This window comes from Balaenoptera borealis (assembly GCF_965194805.1).
Source record: "Balaenoptera borealis genome assembly, chromosome: 6".
Taxonomy (NCBI): domain Eukaryota; kingdom Metazoa; phylum Chordata; class Mammalia; order Artiodactyla; family Balaenopteridae; genus Balaenoptera; species Balaenoptera borealis.
Window position 1 is genome coordinate 51,012,916 of NC_138863.1, and position 24,277 is coordinate 51,037,192.

Here is a 24,277-nt window from a genome sequence, read left to right on the forward strand (position 1 = left end):
CTGCAGAGAGAGAAAGAGATCAGTTGATCCAGGGCTGGAAAGAGAGATTCAGTTCAGGAAAGAGCATCCCTGAGAGTAGCAGGCACTGACGGCTGGCAATTCAAAGCTGTGGTATCCATCAAGGGCATGGGCTAGGCACTGCCAGGCAAGGAAATGGCCCTTAGGAACAGCAGAGAAGGTCACTTTAGGGAGATGATGTACCCTGCCCCTCAGGTCACCCTTGCAGAAGATGGTGAGACTTCTGTGTACCATCAGTCTTTAGTTTTATTAGTCTGGTTCGACTAGACAATCTCTAGTCAATTCTTTCTGTGTGAGAATTCAGTCTTATGACCTGAGTGAGGAAACAGCATCATAATTTTCAAGCATTCTGACAGCTCGGGCCAATTACACAGGCTCTAAACAGTGAAATGGCTCTCAGGTTCCAAGCTGGGAGGGAGGAATGAAAGGGAAATGAATTGCACATATTCTCTTCCAAAAGAGTCCTACTTAGTGCCAACCAATTCCATCTTTATCCTGTAGTAATTCTCCTACCTTTCCTAATTCAGCGAATGGATTTATACCTGGCAAAGAGATGATTACAAATTTGTCATTTGGTGTTCTGCAGAAAAGTTCGGTAATATCTTCGTTATAAAGGCAATATGTTGCTTTTTAAAAATTAAACTTAGTTATTTAAAAACTTTATTCTGGAAATTTTGAAATAGAAAAAGTTGAATACTATACCAAACCCTAATTTGTCCATTTTATTCAGCTCCAATAGTTAATAAGATATCACAGTCTTATTTCATTAACAACCACTTCCAGCCCCTAGATTATTATTTTTTCCCTTTTTTGGTTATGTTTTATTTCGTTTTCCCCCACATCCTAGTCACTGAATTACTTTCAAGCAAATCCCAGACATTTCATTTTGTTGATACCATTAACATACCTGAAAAAAATTCCCCTTCATTGAATACTTGTTTAATATCAAATATACACTTAGTGTTCTAAATATCCCCAACTGTTTCATAAATTTTTTTGCAGTCTGTTTGTTCAAATCAAAATCTTAATAAAGTCCATACATTGCCTTTAGCTAATATAACTCAAAAGCCCCTCTCTCTAATATCTCTTTTAATCTATAGATTACCCTTCCGTCTGTATTTTTTTCTTGCTATCTTTTTTTAAAGAAACTATGTCATCTGTCCTACAAAATTTCTCACTTTCTTGATTTCTGTTGCCTGCATATGTTTCTTTTTTTCTTTTTTTAAACATGTTATCTCATTTTGTCTACATAACTACCTGATGAAGTAGAAAGAAGAGATAGTTTTACCACTGAGCAAAGGAGTTGATCAGGGTACAGAGAGATAAAGTGGTTTGTCCAAACTTGGAGTTAATAAGTAGTTGGGCCAAAACTAGAATCCAGGAAACACATTTCTTAAACCAGGGCTCAGCTCTTTTTACCCAAACACTGAACCTCTTATTTCATTAATTAAAGCAGTATTAAAACACCAAAAATCCTGAGGAGCCTTTGAATAAAAAAATTAAAATATTATTAGTACAGTTTAATGTTTTATAATTTCTTAAAAGAAATCCATGTACACTGTTATCTAGGCAGCATTTGTCATGAATGGGAATCACTGAGCCTCAATATATGTATATATGTTTACTTGTCTGCAGTAGTATATATGCCTATATGACTGTCTTAAATTTATTCTTTCGTATCATTCACACGCTTGAGTATTTCTTTGTCTTAGTTGCTATACTAGATTATAAACTTTTGGATGCAAAGTACAGTGTTAGTTTCTCTGCAGTTTCTCATAGTCAAATGTATGTGACTGATATTCAGGATTTTTGGTGAAAAACAAAGGCAAACTGGGCTGTGTGAATTCTCATTCAGTACTGAAGTAGAAACAGCATTTTCTGAGTAATGAAATACCTTCTACGTCTCTGCTTATTTTTCACTGCCATCTACTGGTGCCTGATGTTATTTCTGATTAAGATCTTTCGGGGGAAGTCTGTCATAGGGACTGAATGGAGAAAAAAGAAATTATGAAGTCATAAAAATTCTCTGAGAAAGTTCCTTTCAAAGGACTAGGTGCTTTCTTGATAAGTAAAGCTACCTTAAGTGTACAATAAAAATTACTAACTTCTAAAAATTTCCATATCTATTATAATACCCTCTAAGCATTACAAAATCTGCTAATTAAACTTATAGATCATCTGCTACAAATTTTGAGGCATAAAATGAGTATAACTTCTATAGAGTAAAATTAAAATTATATTTAAATGTAAGCAAAGAGACTGAAGGATTGCTGTAAAATAGCAGGTCAGAAATGATAAAGGGCTGAAATAATATAGTAGAGATCTGTGAAGAGCACAGAATCTAGATATAAAGATGAGGTAGAATATGTAGATGAAATGACTGATTGATGGCTTAGGGACAATGAAGAGGGAATTATGATGACTCCAAAGTTTTAGTTGAACCCTTAGAATAACTCCCTTAACAAAGTGTAAATTCTAAGGAAGAACACATTTGAAAGAGAAATATAAGTTCAGTTTTGGACATGCTAAGTTTGATATTTGTTGATTCAGTGCCCTTGGTTGCACTGTCAATTAAACGTGTTCAATGGTAACTAAATTTACCGTGATCACTTCACAATGTATACAAATGTCGAATCATTACGTTGTATACCTCAAATAATAACAATAAAAGAATATAAAAAAGAAAAAATATGAGTATAACTTCTAGCCAACAATTCTTATCACAGTTGAATTACTGGCAAATTAATTTTAACAAATATAACAATGTAGAATGATACTGCTGGTTGTTAATTAGAGTATATATTATACATACATGCGCTGGGTTCTGAAAACAGAGCAGAATATAAGAAAGCCATGGCTTTGATCCTAAGAGAAGATAATTGTAAATATCGGAGGGAGGAGGTAGAAAAATTTCTCATTTAGGCTTTTTCTAAGTTTATGCGAAACACATCAACAAAATGAATTCTAAAAGTAATTTAATCTCTGTAGTAAAATAGGTATGTTTTTTGCATTTTGAATTTATCATTATAGTTAAAACAGATTAAATTAGCTTTCCTAACCCCTTATATAGTGATTCAGATTAAGGCCTTTTGATATGTCATATTATTGAGTCTTGTGTTCTTTGGTGACTGTTTTTTGGGAGAGAATGAATTGCTGAGGTAGTTTTAAAAATCACAATGCAGTTGATCTAGCAATAACCTCAGTTTTTATAGTAAACCATATGAAACATTGCTATTCCAAGCCTGAAAAATTTATTATATAAATACACATATCACTTTTATAAATCATTAAACATTTTTTTTTCACTTGTTTAGCAACATAGAAAGTAAAAGAAAAAACGCAGAACTAAGAAAAGAAAGGTTAGTGACTAGTTAGGGTAAGTCTAAATTTAAATTTACTCAAAAATAGAGTAATACTATTTCAATTACTGTAACTTTGAAATATAATCTTTCTCAAGATTGCTTTGGCTATTTGGGGGTCTTTTGTGGTTCTGTACAAATTTTAAGATCGTTTGTTGTAGTTTTGTGAAAAATGCCATTGGAATTTTTAGCTGTGTTGGGCCTTTGTTGCTGTGCACGGGCTTTCTCTAGTTGCAGTGAGCAGGGGCTACTCTTTGTTGCAGTGTGCGGGCTTCTCATTGCAGTGGCTTCTCTTGTTGCAGAGCACGGGCTCTAGGCGTGCGGGCTTCAGTAGTTGTGGCACATGGGCTCTAGAGCGCAGGCTCAGTAGTAGTGGTGCACGGGCTTCATTGCTCCGCGGCATATGGGATCTTCCCAGACCAGGGATCGAACCTGTGTCCCCTGCATTGGCAGGCGGATTCTTAACCACTGTGCCACCAGGGAAGTCCCCATTGGAATTTCGATAGATGTTGCATTGAACCTACAGATTGCTTTGTGTAGTATGGAGATCTTAACAATATTCTTCCAATCCATGAGTATGGAATGTCTTCCCATTTATGTGAGTCTTTTCAATTTCTTTCATCAATGTCTTATAGTTTTTAGTGTACAGGTCTTTGACCTCCTTGGTTAAATTTATTCCTAGATATCCTTTTTGATGCAATTGTAAATGGAATTGTTTTCTTAACTTCTCTGACAGTTTATTAGTTTATAGAAATGCAACTGATTTTTGTGTATTCATTTTGTATCCTGCAACTTTACTAATTTATTAGTTCTAACAGTTTTTTGGTAGAGTCTTCAGGGTTTTCTATATATAATATCATGTCATCTGCTAGTAGAAACTGTTTTACTTCTTCCCTTCAGATTTGGACGCCATTTTTCTTTTTCTTGCCTAATTGCTCTGGCTAGGGCTTCCAGTAGTACTATGCTAAATAAAAGTGGCAAGGGTGGACATCCTTATCATGTTCTTGATCTTAGAGAAAAAGCTTTCAACTTTGCACCATTGAGTATGCTGTTAGCTTGTCACACATTGCCTTTATTATGTTGAGGTACGATTCCTTCAATACCTACTTTCCTGAGAGTTTTTATTATGAATAGATGTTGAATTTTGTCAAATGACGTTCCAGCATCTATTGAGATCATCATATGATTTTTATGTTTCATTTTTAAAATGTGATTAGTAGATGATTTGCAGATGTTGAACCATCTTGCACCTCTAGAATAAATCCCACTTAATCATGGGGTTTCATCCTTTCACTGTATTTTTGAATTAGGTTTGATGATAATTTGTTGAGGATTTTTGCATCATTGCTCATTAGGGATGTTGGCCTGTAATTTTCCTTTCTTATAGTTTCCTTGACTGGTCTTGGTATTGAGGTAATGCTTGCCTCCTAAAATGAGTTTGGAAATTTCCCTCTTCTATTTTTTGGAAGAGTTTGAGAAAGGTTGCCATCTGGTCTTAGACTTTTGTTTGTTGGGAAGTTTCTGATTACTAATTCAACCTCCTTACTAGTAATGGGTCTGTTCAGATTTTCTATTTCTTTATAATTCAGTCTTGGTAGGTTGTATGTTCTAGGAATTATCCATTTCTTCTCATTTATCCAATTTAAAGTTTTGTCAATTTTATCTTTCCAAGAAACCAACTCTTAGTTTCATTGATCTTTTCTGTTTACTTTTTAGTCTCTGTTTCATTTATTTCTGCTCTGATATTTATTTCCTTCCTTCTACTACCGTTGGGCTTTGTTTGTTCTTGTTTTTCTAGTTCCTCTAGGAGTAAAGTTAGGCTATTTGACACTTTTCTTGTTTCTTGAGGTAGGCTTTTTATTGCTGTTTGCTTCTTAGAAATGCAGCATCCCATATCTTTTGGTATTTTGTATGTCCATTTTCATTTGTCTCAAGTTATTTTTTGATTTCCCTTTTGATTTCTTCTTTGACCCATTTGCTGTTCAGGAGCATATTGTTTAATCTCTGCATATCTGAAAATTTTCCAGTCTTCCTTTTATAACTGTGCTCTAGTTTCACACCATTGTGGTCAGAGGATATGCTTGATATGATTTCAAACTTCTTAAATTAAGACTTGTTTTGTGGCCTAACATATGATCTATCCTGAATAACATTCCATGTACATTTGAAAAGAATGTGTATTTTTCTGCTTTTGGATGAAATGTTCTGTAAATGTCTGTTAAGTCCATCTGGCCAAACGTGTTGTTTAAAAGTCCAATGATTCCTTATTGATTTTCTGTCTGGAAGATCTATCCATTGATAAAAAGTGGGATATTGAAGTCCTTTACTATTATTGTATTGCTGTCAATTTTTCCCTTTAAATCTGTTAATAATTACTCTATATATTTAGGTACTCCTATGTTGGGTGCATAAATATTTACAAATGTTACATTTTCTTGTTGGACTGACACCATTATTATATAATGACCTTCTTTGTCACTATTACTTGCTTTGTGCTAAAGTCTATTTTCTCTGGTATGAGTATGGCTATCCCAGCTTTCTTTTGGTTTCCATCTGCATGAAATCTTTTCCTATCCCTTCACTTTGAGACTATCTGTGTCCTTAAAGCTGAAGTGAGTCTCTTGTCAGTAGCATATAGTTGGTTTTTTTTTTTTTTAATCCATCCAGCCATTCTATGTGTTTTGATTGGAGATTAAATTCATTTACATTTAGATTAATTATAGGTTGGTGAGGCCTTACTAATACCATCTCTTAATTTTTTTCTGGCTATTTTGTAGTTCCTTTGTTCTTCTTCTCTGTTGCCTTCATCTGTGAATTGATGATGATCTGTAATGATATGCTTGATTCTCTTCTCTTTATCTCTTGTGACTCTACTGTAGGTTTTTGCTTTGTGGTTACTATGAGACTTACATAGATAATCTTTTATATATAACAGTCTGTTTTATGCTATAACAATTTAACTTCAGTAACCTACAAAAACTCTACCCTTTTACTTCCCCCCTTATGTATTTGATGTTACAATTTACATAATTTTTTCTCGTGTACCCATTAAGAAATTATTGTAATTCATTATTTTTGTTACTTGTCTTTTAACCTTTGTAACTAGATTTGTAAGTGATTAACTCACCAGCATTAGAGTATTCTGAATCTAATTATATATTTACCTCTACCAGTGAGATTTATATTTTCATATGTTTTCCTGTTACTAACTAGTGTCATTTCAGTTCAGCTTAAAGAATCCCCTTTAACATTTGTTGTAAGCCATGTCTAGTGGTGATGAAGTCTTTCAGCTTTTGCTTTTCTGGAAAACTCTTCTTCAATTCTGAAGGACAACTTTGCCAGGTAGACTATTCTTAGTTGGCAGTTTTTTGTTTCTTTCAGCATGTTGAATACACCATGCTACTCCCTCCTGGTCTGCAAAGTTTCTGCTAAAAAATCTGCTTATAATCTTATGGGGGTTCCCTTGTATGAAACAAGTTTTTTTTTTTTTTTTTTCTTACTGCTTTTAGTATTCTGTCTTTTGCAATTTAGTTATAACTTGTCTTAGTGTGGGTCTCTTTAGATCATCACATTTAGAACTCTGAGCTTCCTGGATCTGGGTGTCTGTGTCTTTTCCCAGGTTTGGGAAGCTTATAGCCATTTTTTCTTCAAATTTTTCTGCCCTTTCTGGGACCCCTGTAATGCAAATACTGGGTTGCTTGATGGTGTCCTACAAGCTATCTTTACTCTTTTTCATTCTTTCACTTTACGCTGCTCTGATTGGATGAATTCCACTGTTTTGTCTTTGACTTCACTGATACTTTTTCTACTTCATTTAGTGTAGTGTTGGCCCCTCTACTGAATTTTTCAGTTCAGTTATTGTATTCTTCAGCTCTGTAATTTTTACTTGCTACATTCTTTCTTATATTTTCTGCATTGAAATTCTCACTTTGTTCATGCATCATTCTCCTGACCTCAGTGAACATCTTTATGACTATATTTTGAAACTTTATTAGATAAATCACTACCTCCATTTCATTAAGGTCTTTTTCTGAGGTTTTATCTAGTTCTTTGTTTGGAACATAGTCCTCTGTTTCTTCATTTTCCTTGACTCTGTGTTGGTTTCTATGCATTAGGTAAAACCACCTCTCCCAGTTTTGAAGGAGTGGTCTTGTGTAGATGAACCTTATCATTTAACCATGCCCTAGCTCTTGGCTCTCACATCTTTGTGATCTTCCAAGCAGACTTCTTTGTTCTTAGTGGCTCTCAGTAGTGGAGAGTGTACCAAGACCTGTCAGTGTCCCAAAGGGTATGGATCTCAGTCCCACACTTAGATGCAGGCTGATTGGAAACTGTATTCTCAGGCAGCAGCTTTTAAAGTATGCAAATACACCTCTTGAGGAAGACTGGGAGATGGCATTTCTGTCTGCTCTCTTTGCACTGAGGCTTGTGGGGAACTGCTAGTTTGCTACAGTCCTATGGGATCCACAAGCACTGCTGGCCACCAGAACCAGGTGTTCAAGGGATGTCCCCTGGGTGGTAGCCATAATAGCTGGGGTGCCAGATGTTTGCACAAACTCCTTCTCTGGAGGTGCTGGCGATCTGGTGTGAGGCAGAGGGAGCACACAAAGATGGTGCCTGCCAGCCTCCATGGTCTCTGTAGAGTAGTAATGCAGTGACTCCCTAGGAGTGTGTTAAAGTAGAAGACTGCCGTTCAGGCTAAAGCATTTAAGATAAGCAAATAGGCCTGTTCCATGTAAAGACTGGGCAGTTTCAGTATGTTCCCTCTGTGCTAGGCCTTGGGGGATTAGCCACGGTGAATCCATACAATCCTGTAAGGAACTGCTTCTCAGGTTGCACTAGCCTTGTGGGTCTCAGGGAGGCAAGCCCTGCTGGCTTTCAAAGCTACATGCTTTGGGGGCCCATCTCTTGGGTCCAAGTCTTAAAGTTGGAGCACCAGCTGTGGGGTCTGAACCTTTTGATCCTCAGGGAGGAACTGGTAGTCCTGAGTTCCCTCTTGGTCGTGTCATTGTGCCAGGTGGGGTTTATGGTGAAATAGTGTCTCAGCCTCTCCTACCCATTCCAGTGTGGGTTTTTTCTCATTCACCTGATGTGTAAGAGTTGCTCAGCTAGATTCTAGATTTCTTTCAGAGGGAATTGTTCTGTATGCAGCTGTATATTCAATTTGTCCATGGGAGGAGGTGAGTTTGGGAGTCATCTTGTACTGGAACCTATTGATTATTTAAAAAAAAATATTTTACCTACTCAAGATGTTTGGAATAGCAGTAGTTCAATGAAGAATTGTCTATCACTTGTTAGACCAGAGGGCAGACTGATGAATAACACATTTCTGGGTTTTCCTCTTTCCTACTGTGTCTGGTCATGAGGACCAATCTCAGGTACTGTTAAGTGTATGGTTTGTCTCAGGAGCCCTTGATGGACCAAGTTTCTCCACATGCTGGGACCCTTCTGTTGGACTTTTTTCTACTGATCTATTTTACTTACCCACTTTTGAATCTTAAGCAAACCCTAATTTAGAGCAGCACAGACCTTTTCGCATATGATTACTAATTTTCAGGACATCAGGCTACTAAATAATTCACTCAAGTGACAAGATAATGCAATCAAGTGGTCAAGATACCACATTCCTGGATTTAATATTGATATGGGACAGTTTGGCATCAGCCTCTATCTGTTATTCTGGTTAGTTTCCGCTCATAAAATATATCCAGCCGCTAACAAGGGGATTGGGTGACAGTACAGTTGACCCTTGAACAATGTGTGGGTTAGGGTTGCCAACCCCCAGCACAGTCAAAAACTCATGTGTAACTTTAGAGTTGGCCCTATGTAATAATAGGCCCTATGTAATAATAATTCTGCATCCGTGGATTCAACCAACCATGGATCAGGTAGTACTGTAGAACCTATTCATTGAAAAAAAATCTTCATGTAAGTGAAACTGCACAGTTCAAACCTGTGGGTCATTTGTACAAGAACCTAAACGCAAATCTAGTGTTAAAAAAAAAAAAAAAAAAAAGACTCAAGCCAGTAAATCACTAACATCTTTATATATGATCAGTAATACATTTATACTTTGCTTGGTGGTTGACCTAAATTTTCTTATTACTCTTACTAAAAACAAGATTATTCACCAGCAGAATTTGGGTACATTTATTTTATTTTTGGCTGCGCAGCATGGCTTGTGGGGTCTTAGTTCCCCGACCAGGGATTGACCCTGGGCCATGGTAGTGAAAGCGCCTAGTCCTAACCACAGGACCACCAGGGAATTCCCGTTGGGTACATTTAAAGTGTTGGTTTATATAAAGTGGTATACTACCAGAAAGGTTATTTCCTTCTCATCTTCAGAATCAATTTTATCCTGCAAGTATCATTACAGAAAATTTTAAATGCATTTTGTTAATTTAAACTTTGTACTATTTCTTAAATAGTCATGATGGACTGAATATGAGACATTTGAGTTTGTTGTAGACCTAAGAAATTAGACTATTACACAAAAATTGTTTAAATGGATTAAAAACACTACCTCTTCATTAAAAACTTTCTTATATAAGTATCTTTGTAAAATGTGTCCCATAGGAAACAACATAGTAATGCTTTTCTAATAACTGTACACGTCAAAGAAAATTCCTGCTTTGAATACTATTAGAAAACAAGGACAAATTTAAAGAAAACCTTTAAAATATTAAAATAGTTATTTTGAAGTAGTTATTTTATTTTAAAATCTTAACCATATCCTTAAAATGAAAAAGATATGAAAGACATTAAATAAAATTTGGGAAACTAGAACAGGCAAGCATCATTAATGCCCCAAACACACATTCCCAACCGTTTCACATAACCACATTAAACCTCTAATTTTCAAGTCTAGCTGCCTGATAGAATGCACTCTGGTCTGTGAGAAATGGTGCTGTGTTACCCAAGGCTAGCTGCACACAAAAATGGTGTTGCTGAGAAAAATGCCGTGTTTTACCTGGTACTCTAGAGGTGCTCTACTGCACTAATGTGGCCGTTAGAACCTTTAATCCTGTCAGCAGTTTTTAAATACCCAATGATACTGACATGATTGCGAAAAATTCTGATGCATGTTACTTTTATGCTACATGTTACTTAACATGTCTCCCAGGTCACCCTGGCTTTTGAGCTGATTCTACAGGCACATACCTTGGCCCAGTTACAGGATACATAATTACTATTTCATTTACTGCCTAAGATATTTCTCAACCAGTAAGTTTGGCATTCTATTTATAGGCAATAGTGCAGGTATCTATAAGCTTGTTTATGGGTCCCATGTCAGAATTGTGAATTTACAGACACTAGGGAGACAGGGACTAAGCCTTGGGTTTAGTTTACTTTTGCACACTTCTCTGTGTCCAGCATAGCGGTACTCTCATAACTGGTACAAGTTCAGTAAATATTTACCAAAACTTCTTCAGGCATTCCATTTTGGAATTCTTGTAGAAACAAGCCAATTTTGAAAATCTTCTAGGCTTTGAAAATTTAATAAATGAAAGGCACTTGCCATTACTGATCATAAGTAAAAAAGGTGGTATAAAATTAAGGTTAGAAGTGGTGACTCTTCTGTGTGTGCCCACATGTGTAAAGTGGAATTCAAGATAAGAAGTTAAAAGATACACAAGAAACAATATGGGAGAGAATATGAAGAATAGGGTTAGACTTGAAAATGAAAAAAAAATAGAGTACTTTTTGGATAAATTGCAGTTATAAATTAACCTTTATGAGGAAATTTTGGGGAATGGGGTAAAAACAAAACAAACAAAAAAACAAAATTCTCCCAACATAATAAAGCATGATTCAAATAGGTTTTTGGGAAAACTTAAGTTTTGAAAAAAATCTGTTGACCTCTTTTGATCAATTGGGATTTTTACCATTCCATACACTCTGAATTATAACTAAATAACTACATGTTACAATGTTTTGTTAACGTGCAAGGAAAAAAAATTTGGATTCTTTGAGCCTGAACAATTAAGAAACTAAAAGACCCCATCCTTAAATTTTTATACTTGATTTTCTTACAAAATTAACTTCAGTTGTTAGGCCAATATTTATCTGAAAATGGCAGCCTCCAACAGTAAATAATTGGAATAAACACAGCATCATTATGAGCTTTAGGGAAACAAATCTACAAAGTTAATTTTTCCTTCTTGAATAATAAAAGATTGGACAAAAGTGAAAAACCAAAACCATGAAGGAAAAAAGGCAAATGTAAATAAAGGATATGCATCAAAACAAAGTCCAGAAGTCAAAAACAAATATTAGAAAGATGCTTCAAAAATCAATAACCATCACAGGGAAAACATTATGAAAGCAATTCAGAAAATAAATGAACACATATCTTTAAAATATAGAAATATTTGGGATACTCTACAATGCCCAGTTAATTGCTATAAATATTTTTTCCCCCTCAGGTATATATGGATACTATAGAAATCAATAGGATTTGTTTACTTTGTTATAAAAATTTTTTCTCATATGTGAAAAATTAAAACCAATTCTTCAACCTTTAGAAAAGGAAAGAAAATGAATCTCTTCACTATAATACAGCATGAAAATAGGGTATCTGTTTACTTTCCCACATTTTGAGTATGTTTTTTAAATGAAATACATGGTCAGATAATTTCAGAGATTTTTTTAGGAGAACAGGTGACTGAAAACCAAGTTCTCTTTTCAGGCCAGCCACAAAACTTGAATTGATAAAGTACACTTTGTATAACTTAGCATGTACGTAGATCATAGGGCAGGCTCATGTTTGAGCCAGCCAGCCTAAACATCTTTCTGTGGGTCAGCAATCTGTGACCCACGGGCTGAATGTGGCTTGTGGCCTATTTGTGTATAGCCTTGAGACTAAGAATGGTTTTTACATGTTTTAAAGAGTTGTAAACAAAATAAAAACAGAATATGTGACAAAGAACCATCTATGGTCTACAAAGCCTAAAGTATTTACAATCTGGCCCTTTACAGAAAAAGTCTGCAGACCCTTCATTTATATTAATGTTGTACAGAATTCAAGCAGTGCAATTACAAGTCCAAGGTAATGTTCATTTATTCCCATCCAGAACATAGTAACATTCTGAAAAGGTGGCTTCTGACGTCATCTGTCAATTTCTTTTCAATTTTTTTCTTCATTTTCAACATCATTAAAGTTCATCCTACAATAATAATGTAAAAGTGATTGAATTCCTTTCTCTTTCAACATCTAATGTTAAAAAGAAGTTAAAAATAATAAACTGACCTAAGTTTTACCTTTTCAAAAATAATTACTCAATATTCTTATTTAATAGATCAGATGAAGTATACCTCGCCTGTTATAACAATGGAAAAAGGGTATCTCACAATTCTCACCTGCCCATGGCAGATAATACCAATTATAACTTACCACACTTTCAAAGTCATACTTTGATGTGCTCTATAACTTAATTTCAGTTAGCATATTCTACTTTATGACTAATGTTTTCGATTTCAAATGTTTCACTTGAGATAAGTCACAATTTTAAAAATAAAGCATCTTGAGAAAACGAACATAGCCAAAATATCAGAAAAACATTTCTGTTCACTGAAACAAAAAAATAAAGTTTCATAACTAACTCTTTTCTATCTTTTAGATCTGGATAAAACATAATTCTTGAGGTAGGTTGTAAAGCTTCCTATACCAGGGTCTGTAGTTCTAATATGGATCTATAAAGCCAGACATCTCTAGCCCTCTTCAGAGGCTGTGCTGTTCTTTCATCTTTTCACCTTATAGGGAAAGAATCGAAGAAACCTCATGTGTGACTGTATTAAATTCCATTCAGAAAGCACTCTAGCATTTGTAAACTCTTTGGCCTGTTTCTAAATATGTCCTAGAATGATACTGATTTAAAAAAGGAAAACATGAATAGCTCTCTGAAGAATAGCAGGAAAGAGGCTGCAATGCTTCTTGATAGATTAATAATTCAAGGGTGCGGGGCAAGATGAATACAGGTTTTAATACATCCTGACTATACCAAGAACAAAAGAAAACTTGCTCTCCAAAGTGTTATGAGGCTCAAATCAATGTGTTTACATTTGAGCAAATTTTAATAACTTATGACCATAGTCACTATTTTTCTGTTAAATGGTTTTACTTGTCCCAATTTCTAAGCATTTAAGTGTCCAGAGGCTAAATTTGTCATATTTTCCAAAGAAGGAATTTCTAACTACCTTATTAATTTTTAAAGCTTCATTTTACTGTTTATTGATACATATACTATATAGTAAGAATAAATTTAAATACTGTTTGCCAAAGTCAGCTCTAGATTTAGTCCTTACCTTATTTCTCTTTCCATGATTTTGGAGGTTTTCCAATTTTTCATATATTAAGGTAGTAATCTCTTTTGCATCTCTGGAATCTATTTGCTCTCCCCAAGTATTTCTCTAAAATTGAAAACATTCTTCTTATAACCTTTTAAGTATCTAATCAAAACATGACATTTCCATCTAAGAAACTTGATTAAATATTCCTTAAAGTTCCAAGTGTTTAAAACTTCAATTTCTTCAAGGAAATGCTGCTGCAAAAGCAGTTAACCAATAATTTACCTGAAATAAATACTAACAATACTTTTATGGAAACATGTAAATTAATACCTTGATTAAAATGCATTGCTAACTCCAAATGCCTCAAAACATCTAAATTGTTTAAGATGTCCCCAGAGGACTCAAAGCATTCTAATCTAAAGTCATTGGCATAGACAAAATCCTTGACCAACTACAACAGTGCAAAGCAATGTATATTTCCTGGTTCTCATCTGCCCACAGCAGGAAGGTGGCTAAAAAGCAGGGGAGAGGACAGGTCAATACATCCAGGCTCGCTTACTTTGGATCTGGAGCCACGTGTTTCCTTCTTCCTGGTGGGAACTCCAAACTGTATGCTAGGATTTTGTTTCTGTGTATAGCTGCTCACCTGGTTTGAATTTCTCACTTCAATCACCATTCTGCTTTGGCCTTGTCTGCTGGACTTCTGGATTCTACCCCTGCCTTTCCATTTGGACAGGGATATTTTGGGTCCTCATCTTATCCTCTGGACACATGGTAACATCATGTTTTCAAACAGCTCCCTGTATGGCCTGGTTAATTCTGTGACTGCTCATTATACTGATACTTCCCTAACATCATTCTACCTGAATAAGACGCCTATTTATGTCACCTAATTCTCAGGTGTTCTGAGAATTGGGAAGCTAGTGATTCCAAAGGAATTAAGATTCAGGCTCTGGTATAAAGCTCCCTTACTATCACTGAGTTCTGCTTAGCCCAGACTGTTCTTAAGACAGAGATAGCTTCCTCATAAATCAAAATCCTTCACTGAAAAATCTAGATGTCTGACAAATCTACATTTCTGAAATTCATCATCTAATTTCTTTAGCTCTATTTCAAAATGTATTATAATCAAAAGTAAATAACACAAGATCTTAAACTGATATTCTTAAAAAGTATATATTAAAACATCTGAAATTATTTCAATGTTTTACGAGAAAACATGAATGCATGGCAGATATTTATTTTTATCACAGTTCTACTGTCAAAAATGTCTTATTCTTTTACTTGGGAAGACAGCAAAGGTCATGAGTCCTTTCAGTTAGCAATTATACTGGCTGAAAGATATATGCTTTTGTATCAATGACCATAGAGACCCACTGGTAATAAATGCCAAGTTTTCTTGTTTAAAAAAAAAAAAAAAGCATATTGTCAGTGGCCCAAAAAACAAATTATGAATGAACCATGGAACCCTAACTTTTATTTTATAGTCTAAGCCATTAATAAGTATTCCTCAAGATAAATGCTCAGGTACTAAGGCTATTTCAAAAGTATTGACAGTATTCTCTTAATTTTCTCTTTCTTTCCTAGAAAAACTAATTATAAAGATAATATATGTTAATTCTATAAAAGTAGGAAATACAAAACTTCACAGAAAATAATTACCTTGAATTCTACCACCCACAGAAAACTACTATTAGTATTTTGGTGTGTCTATTTAGTAGTTCCCTATTCAGGAGTATAAAAATTTTAAGGCAATGGAGATCTTATCAACTGTGAGGCAGAAAAATCTTTTAAAATCCCTTGGTGTGTATGTGAAAAGAAGCGTGTTTCAGTGACATGCAGTGAAATTAAAAATGACAAAGGGAAAGAAACTAGAAAAAAGCGTTACCTGCTAAAGGAAAGGCACACAGAAGAAGGCATGTACATACCTTTGCCCTTTCATAAGGATAAAATTTAACAGTTGGATAGGCTCTGATACCAGCTTTCTGGCAGGTTTGAGCATAAGCTTGACAGTCTACTTTTCCAGCTTTCACTTTTCCTTTAATCATCTGAAAAGAGAAAAATATGCTTTGCTATTCTCTTTGGCATATACTATTCTGGCAACCACAAAGCAATATGATACTAAAAATTTTAAATATATATAAATCTAAGGATTTGTTACTTTAAAAAAAAAAAAGTAGTTTTAATCATTTCCATTCAAACAAGATTGCTTCCAAATTCTTACTAGCTCTGAACTCTTATTTACCTAGCACAGCCCTGCCAATAGCAAATAAACTCTCCTTTGCCTTATCAAGAAAATTGAGAAGCTTTATCCTGAACTACTTCTTCGCCTTCCTCCTGTTACCCACAGTGTGTCTGTCACACCACAAATGTCTCAGATTCTGTCCTCCACCTTCCTCAGATCTCTGGTCTCATCTGCTGAGGCAGCACCCTTCCTCTTGTGGAAGGCTGACTATGTCTACATTCTCTGGTCCCTCTCTCTCAGAGCTCTTTCTCACTCTTCAGTAGATACACATATGACCAAAAAAGAATTCCTTCCTTAACTGCGCTGGTTCCTCTAGCTACCACCCTGCTTCTTTCTTTCTCTTTTTGAGCAGTTTATTCTTTGACCACTTCCTCATCATCTACTTATTATCAACACATTTTAGCTAACTTCTGTTCTTACTGCTCCCTCCACTGAAACCACGAGAAGTTCACCCATGACTTCTATTTGGCCAAACTGAATGGACAATTTCCAGTCTTCTTAATGGGTATCTGTCACTACGGACCACACCTTTCTTTCCTCTTTTCTTTCTTGGCTTATCACTATTCTTTTGGCTACTCTACTCCTCTGGCTATTCTTCCTCATTTCTAGCATGGGGACCTCCTCCTACACCCGCCCCTCAAATTAAAATGTCCAATCACAGTTCCATCTCTCATCAACAATTTTTTTCACTGTGAAAAATCTCCCAGGGAGATTTTATAGACCTATCTGCTGCTGAACTCTATTATTCCCCTTGATTTCAGTCAACTAGGTACTGGCCTGTTTCACTTAAATAAGCACCTTAAACATACCATTTCTAAAATGAATCCTTTCGCCTTAGCCCACTACTCCTTCTGTCCAACTATTCACTCAGTTCAGGCCAGAAACTAGGGCCATCCTAGACTCCTTTTTCTACTACACTTATCACAAACAAATACCAAATCCTAGTCATTCTTGTATCTCTCTTACACGTGTTCCATTCTTTCTATCACCACAGCCATAATCCTGGTTCAGGTTATCACCTCTCACTTCAGGACAATTAAAATATCTTTGCTACCTCTAATTTTGTCCCCAAGGCTGGGTTACTCAACAGGTGGACTAACTTGTGCTAGGGCACCAGCAAAGCTGCATGCAGAAGCATGTATTAGACTTATTGGAGAAAAAGGAAGCATAAGAGGAAAAGAAGATATAAGTAGAAAAAAATGAATAACCTCTTATTTCAAAGACCAGTCAATAACTAAAACAATGTTTTATGGCTCCATAGGGCTTTGAATCCTTTTGCTAAAAAATTCCCCCGGCTTGGGATGTTCAGCTTTTGTTTTAGATTTGTGGAACTGGTACTGACTTTCTCATTCTAATGAATACTTCAGAGCCAAAGGCAAAGTTCCTTGAGTAAAGAGGTGAGGAAGCTATCAGTCTGGATGGATGAGGCCACTGACAGGACTGTTATGACAGAAACACCAAAACAGACTGTATTCAGTTTAATTTTATAAGTGTTTACTGAGTTAAGACACAGGGGATATACAGATAGATAAGACATGTATCTTGCCCTCACAAAGCTCATAGTTTTATAGAGGAGAAAAATATCTAAATATATAGTTAACATGCATTGTATAAGCACACTGATGGAGTACATGGTATCCAGGTGACACTGCTTAAGTGGGAAGGTTAGAGAATACATAATGCCATTGGAGCTGGGTTTTGTACAATAGGGAGAAAAAAAATCCAGATGACCAAGGTAAGGAAAAGGCATTTTAGAGAGGAAACAGCATGTACATAAGGGTACTTGTTCAGAGAACCTGGAGTACTTTGTTGTGCCTGGAGTGTAAGGTGTGAGGTCAGGGAGAGAGATAAAGCTGAAGAGGTCAGAAGGGTCACATCAGAGATTTGTAGTCAAGGATGCAGGTCAAGTAAGGTGGTTAACAGGAAGCCAGAGAAGGCGGTATTTCAGAAAGATCATCAGGGTAGAACTGAAGAAGGTAGACTGGCAATATGAGACTTGTTAAGAGGCACATATGACTGAGTCTAGATGAGAGATGATGAAGGCTTGAACAAAAGGCTAGCAGAGGAGATGATAGGAGATGACAGATTTGAAAGGCATTTAGGAGCTAGAACTGATAGGATCTAGTGACTGCCTGGATGGCAGCAGAGTAATGGTGATGGGAAGAAAATAAGGAACAAGCAGAAGAAGTGAGGTTTCTGGCTATTTTGGTTAAGAAGACAATGTCAACCAAGATAAGGATGTTAGCTAAAAGCTTTAATAAAGAAGGAAGAAATCTACTGCAAAGATTATAATCACAGAAATGGAACAGAGTTTTTTAAATTCAAGGAAACTTTTAAGAAATAAAATTATATTTACTATGTCTTATCTAATTATTAAAACATGCCAGTGACCACAACTTATTTAAGTAGATAGACATGACTTACCCTAGCCAAGAGCTCAAACTCTGGAGCAAAGTTTTGGCAAGGTCCACACCAAGGAGCATAGAAATCAACCACCCAATGGTTTTTCCCTTGTAAAACTTTTTCATTGAAAGTCTGAGGTGTTAGATCTATAGATGCTTGAGGTAAAAATCTGTGACAAGGGATGAAAATTATTTTTCATTATACAAAACCAAGGCAAGCATCTAAAATAGAATATTGCAAATCTTTCTAAGTTAAATGACTTCAAACAATGACAATGTAATAATGTAATAAAGCACAACCTTATCTTGGTAAATTATAGTTCTTTACTAAGTACTTTAAAATGCTAGAACCTTAAACAACTCAGTAAATTTAGCTACAGACATGAGAGGAAGGTAAATAGCATTGAATATAATTTATACAATGATACATATTTTTTAATTACTCACCCTAGACCCCAGATTCTTAGGGAATAAGCATCCCTATTCCAACCATTGTAACTACTGAAAGAAGAAAAAATACATAAGTTGTAGACAGTTATTTTCTATTATTGGACATGTTCAGAAAACAATCTCTCTGTAGCAATTTAAAAGATAAGTTTAGTTGACTGACTTAATCTAGCATCTTTTTTCTCAGATATACCTAGCTGCAAATACTGCTTACATGGCTTTCCAAATATATTTTTCTCTAGTCTCGATGTCTTTTTGTACTCTGGACAGACCTGAATGTTTAGCTGCCTGCTGGACATCTCCTATATATCTGTGGTAATGGCAAAACTCAAAATCTCCAAGGCTTTACTTTCTGAACCTTTATTCCAGTTATTACTGTCTGTCAAATTCCTACCCACTTTTTAAGACTAGTGGAAATAATGTGAGCAAAAACCCTCTGGTAGAATACCTGAAACCAAACAGGGGCTTAATAAATGTTCTTCCTCTCCTCATTTTCTTTACTAGATTGTCAGCTTCATGATCAGTGGGACTATTCAATTCACTTTTCATCTTGTAAATTTCTCATTAGCACACTATCTTAAACATGGTGGGCTCCTAAAAATACTGGTGGTTTAACTTTTATTTAGTTAGGATAACTTTTATATTTTAACTGTATAAATAAATGATTATATAAACATCTTCAAATTTTAGAGAACACTTACTGATATTGATAAGCTTTATTTGATTTTGGGGGAAAAAATCTTATCTCAGGGTATCTCCGAACATTTTCTTGGGAACAAAAAGAATGATATTGTTGGCAGTCTATACTGCCCACATTGATCAGTCCAGTTAATGTCTATAAAAGAGAAAAAAAGAGATCAAAGTAATTAGAATAAAATTACCAAACTATTTTATATATGTTTACAATAGAGAAATAGTCACTGTGAAATGATTATTATATTATTTATCAGTGATTTTCACCAAATAAAAATGGGTAAGGGCTTAAAACATAATAGAACATTTATAGTAATGCATTGGAAATCTAATTTTGTAGTTAACTAATTTATTACAATTATTGCAGATTAAATAATTGATTTTGTTCATCTATGACATGGGGAAAATTGTGTAGTTATAAAATTCAAAGTGTTAGAAACCAAGAACTAATGAAGTTCTTTGCAATGGTATTTCAAAGAGTTACTTTTTCAAATGCAGCCATGGGTCACAGATAGCATACTGAGTCATGCCCAAATTTAAAAATTTTATTGAAAAAAGCAGAAAATTATATTATTATGAATTTAAGATACCAGAAATAATCTTAACTCTTAGGTTTATTATTTATCTTAGAAGTAAATACAAAATAGTAATTTCATTTTCCATTCTGGTATTTAAATAATTTGTCTCCGATCCTTCATGATTTATACCGCTCTGTAGGAAATTTAAAAATCTGTTTCATTGATCAAGGCCATTTTTTTCTTACTTTAAAGTCTCACAATATTGTGAAGAAACTGTATCTTTAAGCTCTAAAAATGAAGAAGTAGAAAAAATGTTAATAGGAAATAAAGGAGATCTTTGTGTTGATGCTGGCAGAAATTTGGTCAAATATACACCAAGTGACATAGAAAAAAGGGTAATTATTCTATACTATGCATATACCAGACAGAAGCAGAGTTGAAATCTAACTGGTATATAAAAAGTGATCAGAACTTTTATTAAGTGATAATCTAGAGGTGGGTTCACTCATCTCAGTTTCAAAATAATTGTTAAATAAACATTCTTAGTAAATGTTAAGATTTACAATCAACTATTTTACTACACCCGGGCCATTCTTTTCCATTCTGGCATTAAGACTTGACACGGATGACACCATGGAGAATAGAAATCAACCATCCAGACTTCGTCATGTTTTCTTTGTTTAACTAGTTCATTGAAAGTGGTGGGTGTCAAGGAGATCACTGAAGGATTCATAAGATCCTAAAGAGAATACAGCGTTCATTGTAACAGATATAAAAAGAAGTAGTTCATATATTCTTGGCAAATTGTTGGTATATGTCATTTAGAAAGGTTCCTGTTTCTGAATAATCAAAAGATACATTAGAATATATAAAGAGAATCTATAGTGAATTATTGTAAAAAGTAAGAAATGATCCTTTATTTTTTAAGTTTGGATTTTGCCCATCAGACTTATTAAATCAAGGTATATTTTCTTATTTCTATACATCACTAAAATCATCTTAGGTAGAGAGAAGAGGCAACTTTAATTAAGGTTAGAAGTAGATGAGGCAAGAGTTCCAAGAGCTGCCCAGATGTCTACACAGGCCATACAGTTCTTTTTGGAACCAATAATTGGTTTGGAAATGACCCTTTAATTATTTATGGAAAGCCTACTATTCTATTTTTCTGACATTCCGACTTGAGATACTGCACAACCTCCGATCACTTGCTCCAAATGCTGTTTTAACAGAGCTTCAGTCTATCATGATTGGGTAATACTAATGAAGATGTTTGCTTCCCTGGGGAAACAATCAAAAACAACACAAAACAAGAAACTACTACTTTGGAGGAGGAGGGAGAGATGAGCAGGACAGAAAGTAGAATGGTCACTGCACGGATAATAAGCTAGAATTGTTCATTTCTTTCTTAGGAGTTCCCCTGTAACTATTTTAGTCAATTAAGACTATCAGTGAGAAAAAAGGAGATGCTGTAGATGTAGAGCACTTCTGGGCTAATAACACAGCAGGCTCGGCATAAGCTGCCTGGGCTTGAAGAAGCCCTCCATTGGCGGTTGGGGTAAGACTGTCCTTAGCCACATATTTCTTGGAATTATCCAAGAATGGGGCTCACTGCTATCTCATCTATATGGGACCGAAAAGAAAGAATCTGTGGTAATTCTACCTGAGAAAACAGGGAAAGGGGGTGACAAGGCTTTATGTAAAAGTTACAATTTCATGTGTTAATAAATAATTGTGTCCGTAAGTACAAAGCACTATACTAGGTAACAAACAAAACATATACTTGCTATAAACTCTGGGAATAAGTCTATAATATTTAAAAGAGTAGAAAATTTAACAAATTAATGTTGTCAGGAAATGTTTTGGCATAAAAAGAACAAATCCTATTATTAAACATTATCAAATATTCATACAAAGTGTAAACATACATGGAAGGATTTATAGCCACAGGCTATAACTTAAAATACCTCTACGAACTCCAAGATCTGTTCAGCAGAGTGATGTCCTTCATATTCATGAATGTTGGACTGGTTGAATACCACTGTTGTTGGATAAGCCTGAATGTTATACTGTTAGGAATGAGAACACAAATTAAACAAAGATTTTATACACTTTACCCAACTGTTTCAAATTCATAACCAGCTCTCCTTTATTTAAGTAACAACAACAAGATTTTAAAAACTTATTGCTAAACTGCTGGTGACTGAAAAATTTTAGCCTGGCCAGATTTAGCAAAGGAAATAGATTTATTGTTGTACTCCTGAGTATCTGATCCTTATTTATAGTTACTCCATTAGCCATAAAATCCACAGGCACTGAAACACTGAGAAGTGAGGATGGGTAATTACTAGCTTGGTCCTCCTTCTGCTCTCCTGAACCAAGGTGGATGCGGATGTAAAGAGCAGACTAATCTCTAGCTTGAGTGTTTTCTTCTTAAATACCATAATAAACACTCCAATTTGTTTAGAAGTAGAAGAAAAATCAAGGAAATAAAAATAGCAAGAATATGGGCTTCCCTGGTGGTGCAGTGATCGAGAATCTGCCTGCTAAGGCAGGGGACACGGGTTCCAGCCCTGGTCTGGGAAGATCCCACATGCCGCGGAGCAACTAGGACCGTGAGCCACAACTACTGAGCCTGCACGTCTGGAGCCTGTGCTCCGCAACAAGAGAGGCCACGATAGTGAGAGGCCCGCGCACAGTGATGAAGAGTGGCCCCCACTTGCTGCAACTAGAGAAAGCCCTCGCACAGAAATGAAGACCCAACACAGCCAAAAAAAAAAAAAAAAAAAAGCAAGAATAAGGAAATAAATTAATAATTCATGTGTATAGAACCATATTTTTGGCTAAAGAATTATGAATCCTGCCCTAAAAATGAGGTCACTTTTTTATTCTTTGCTCAAGTCAGCTTTTACGGTAAAAAATACTATAATTTCCTCCTCAGAATTAGTATGAACACTAATCCAGAAAGCACTTCTCTAAAGTTTTTCTTCTTATTTTTTAAAAAGTTATAAAGAGATCCCTATCTGTGGATTTGCTGTAGCTGAACTTTGCATCCTCAAAGTTGAAAAGCACTCATTAGCAAACTGGAATCTTTGACTAGGATTCAAAAATAATTTTAGAAAAAACAATGGAAACATTTATCAAACTTTCGTAAATGAGCACAAATAGCCCATTAGATGAACAAAACAATAATTTTATCTAACATTTGACAAGTCCTTATTATGTGCTGAGCACCTTTTTAGCACTGACACATGGAGTTTCTCATCTGTTCCTCACATCAATTCTATTCAGAAGCTAAAATTACTAAGTCAACTTTATAGATGAGGAAACTGAGGTACTGAGAGGCTAAGTGACTTGGTCAAGTTAACCAATTAGTGAGTAGTGAATCCTGACCTCTATTCCAGGTGAATTTGATGCAATAGTTTTAAATCTTTAAACTTTGCTTAATTATCTATAGGATATTTAAAAGTTGAGATTAAAAGTAGAAAAACTACAGGAATTCAAATTAATTAGTTTATCACAATTTTTTATCTTTGCTTAGCACCTTTTTAAAGTCTCATACAAGGCATTCAAAACCAAAGAAAGGCCTTATTTATTTCATTTTTTAAACTTATTTTAATGAAATTTCAAACATAATGAAAAGAGAGAATAATCTAACAAACACTCACGTATATCTCTGCTACATTTAAGGATGATTAACTTTTCTGCCATTCTGGCAGACTGTTGAAAGTTCTTTCTTCATCCCATTTCCTTTCCTCCCTGACACTAGGAAAGAGCATGTATCCAATCCATTGATGTTTTACACTTTGGCTACATGCATATGTATCCCTAAGCAGTATATTGTAATGTTTCAGCACTTATAAATAAACTTTCTATAATTTCATCATACTCTATACTATTCTGCAACCTGCTTTTTTCATTATATTCTTGAGATTTACCCATGCCGGTAAAGACAGATCTAGTTTTAAGTCCTCTATGGTTATTCCACTCTGTGACTGGATAATTTATTTATTCATGTACTTGCTATTGTCAGCTAAATTTTAAAAAAATTTGATGGATAGGGAGGGTGTATGACTATTGCTATAATTTGTACTTTCTTGATGACTAGCGAAGTCGAACATTTTCCATATTTATTGAATTTCCTCCTTTACAAAATGTCTGTACACTTTCTCATTTTTCTTCTACTTAAAAAAAATTGATTTGTAGTCTTTAAATATTCTGGACAGTAAGGTTTTGTCAGTTATATGTGCTGCAAATATTTCCTCAGTCTGTTGTTTGCTTTGACTTTATAATGTCTCTTTCTTTGGC

General features: G+C 34.9%; 1 protein-coding gene across 4 annotated transcripts in view; it reads right to left on the reverse strand.

Moving 5' to 3' along the window:
• Nucleotides 1–10,068: 10,068 nt before the first annotated feature.
• The window catches only part of DNAJC10 (DnaJ heat shock protein family (Hsp40) member C10), a 57,346-nt gene continuing 43,137 nt past the window's right edge, over nt 10,069–24,277 (reverse strand). For all 4 annotated transcript variants that reach the window (XM_082397521.1, XM_082397523.1, XM_082397522.1 and 1 more), the window contains 8 exons: nt 21,937–22,038; nt 20,556–20,711; nt 19,463–19,596; nt 18,762–18,815; nt 18,337–18,484; nt 15,596–15,715; nt 13,683–13,787; nt 10,069–12,544 (listed from right to left, as the gene is read on the reverse strand). In XM_082397521.1, coding sequence (XP_082253647.1) covers nt 12,533–12,544; nt 13,683–13,787; nt 15,596–15,715; nt 18,337–18,484; nt 18,762–18,815; nt 19,463–19,596; nt 20,556–20,711; nt 21,937–22,038 — 831 coding nt within the window. In that variant the 3' untranslated portion in view covers nt 10,069–12,532. The remainder of the gene's footprint in view (nt 12,545–13,682; nt 13,788–15,595; nt 15,716–18,336; nt 18,485–18,761; nt 18,816–19,462; nt 19,597–20,555; nt 20,712–21,936; nt 22,039–24,277) is intronic.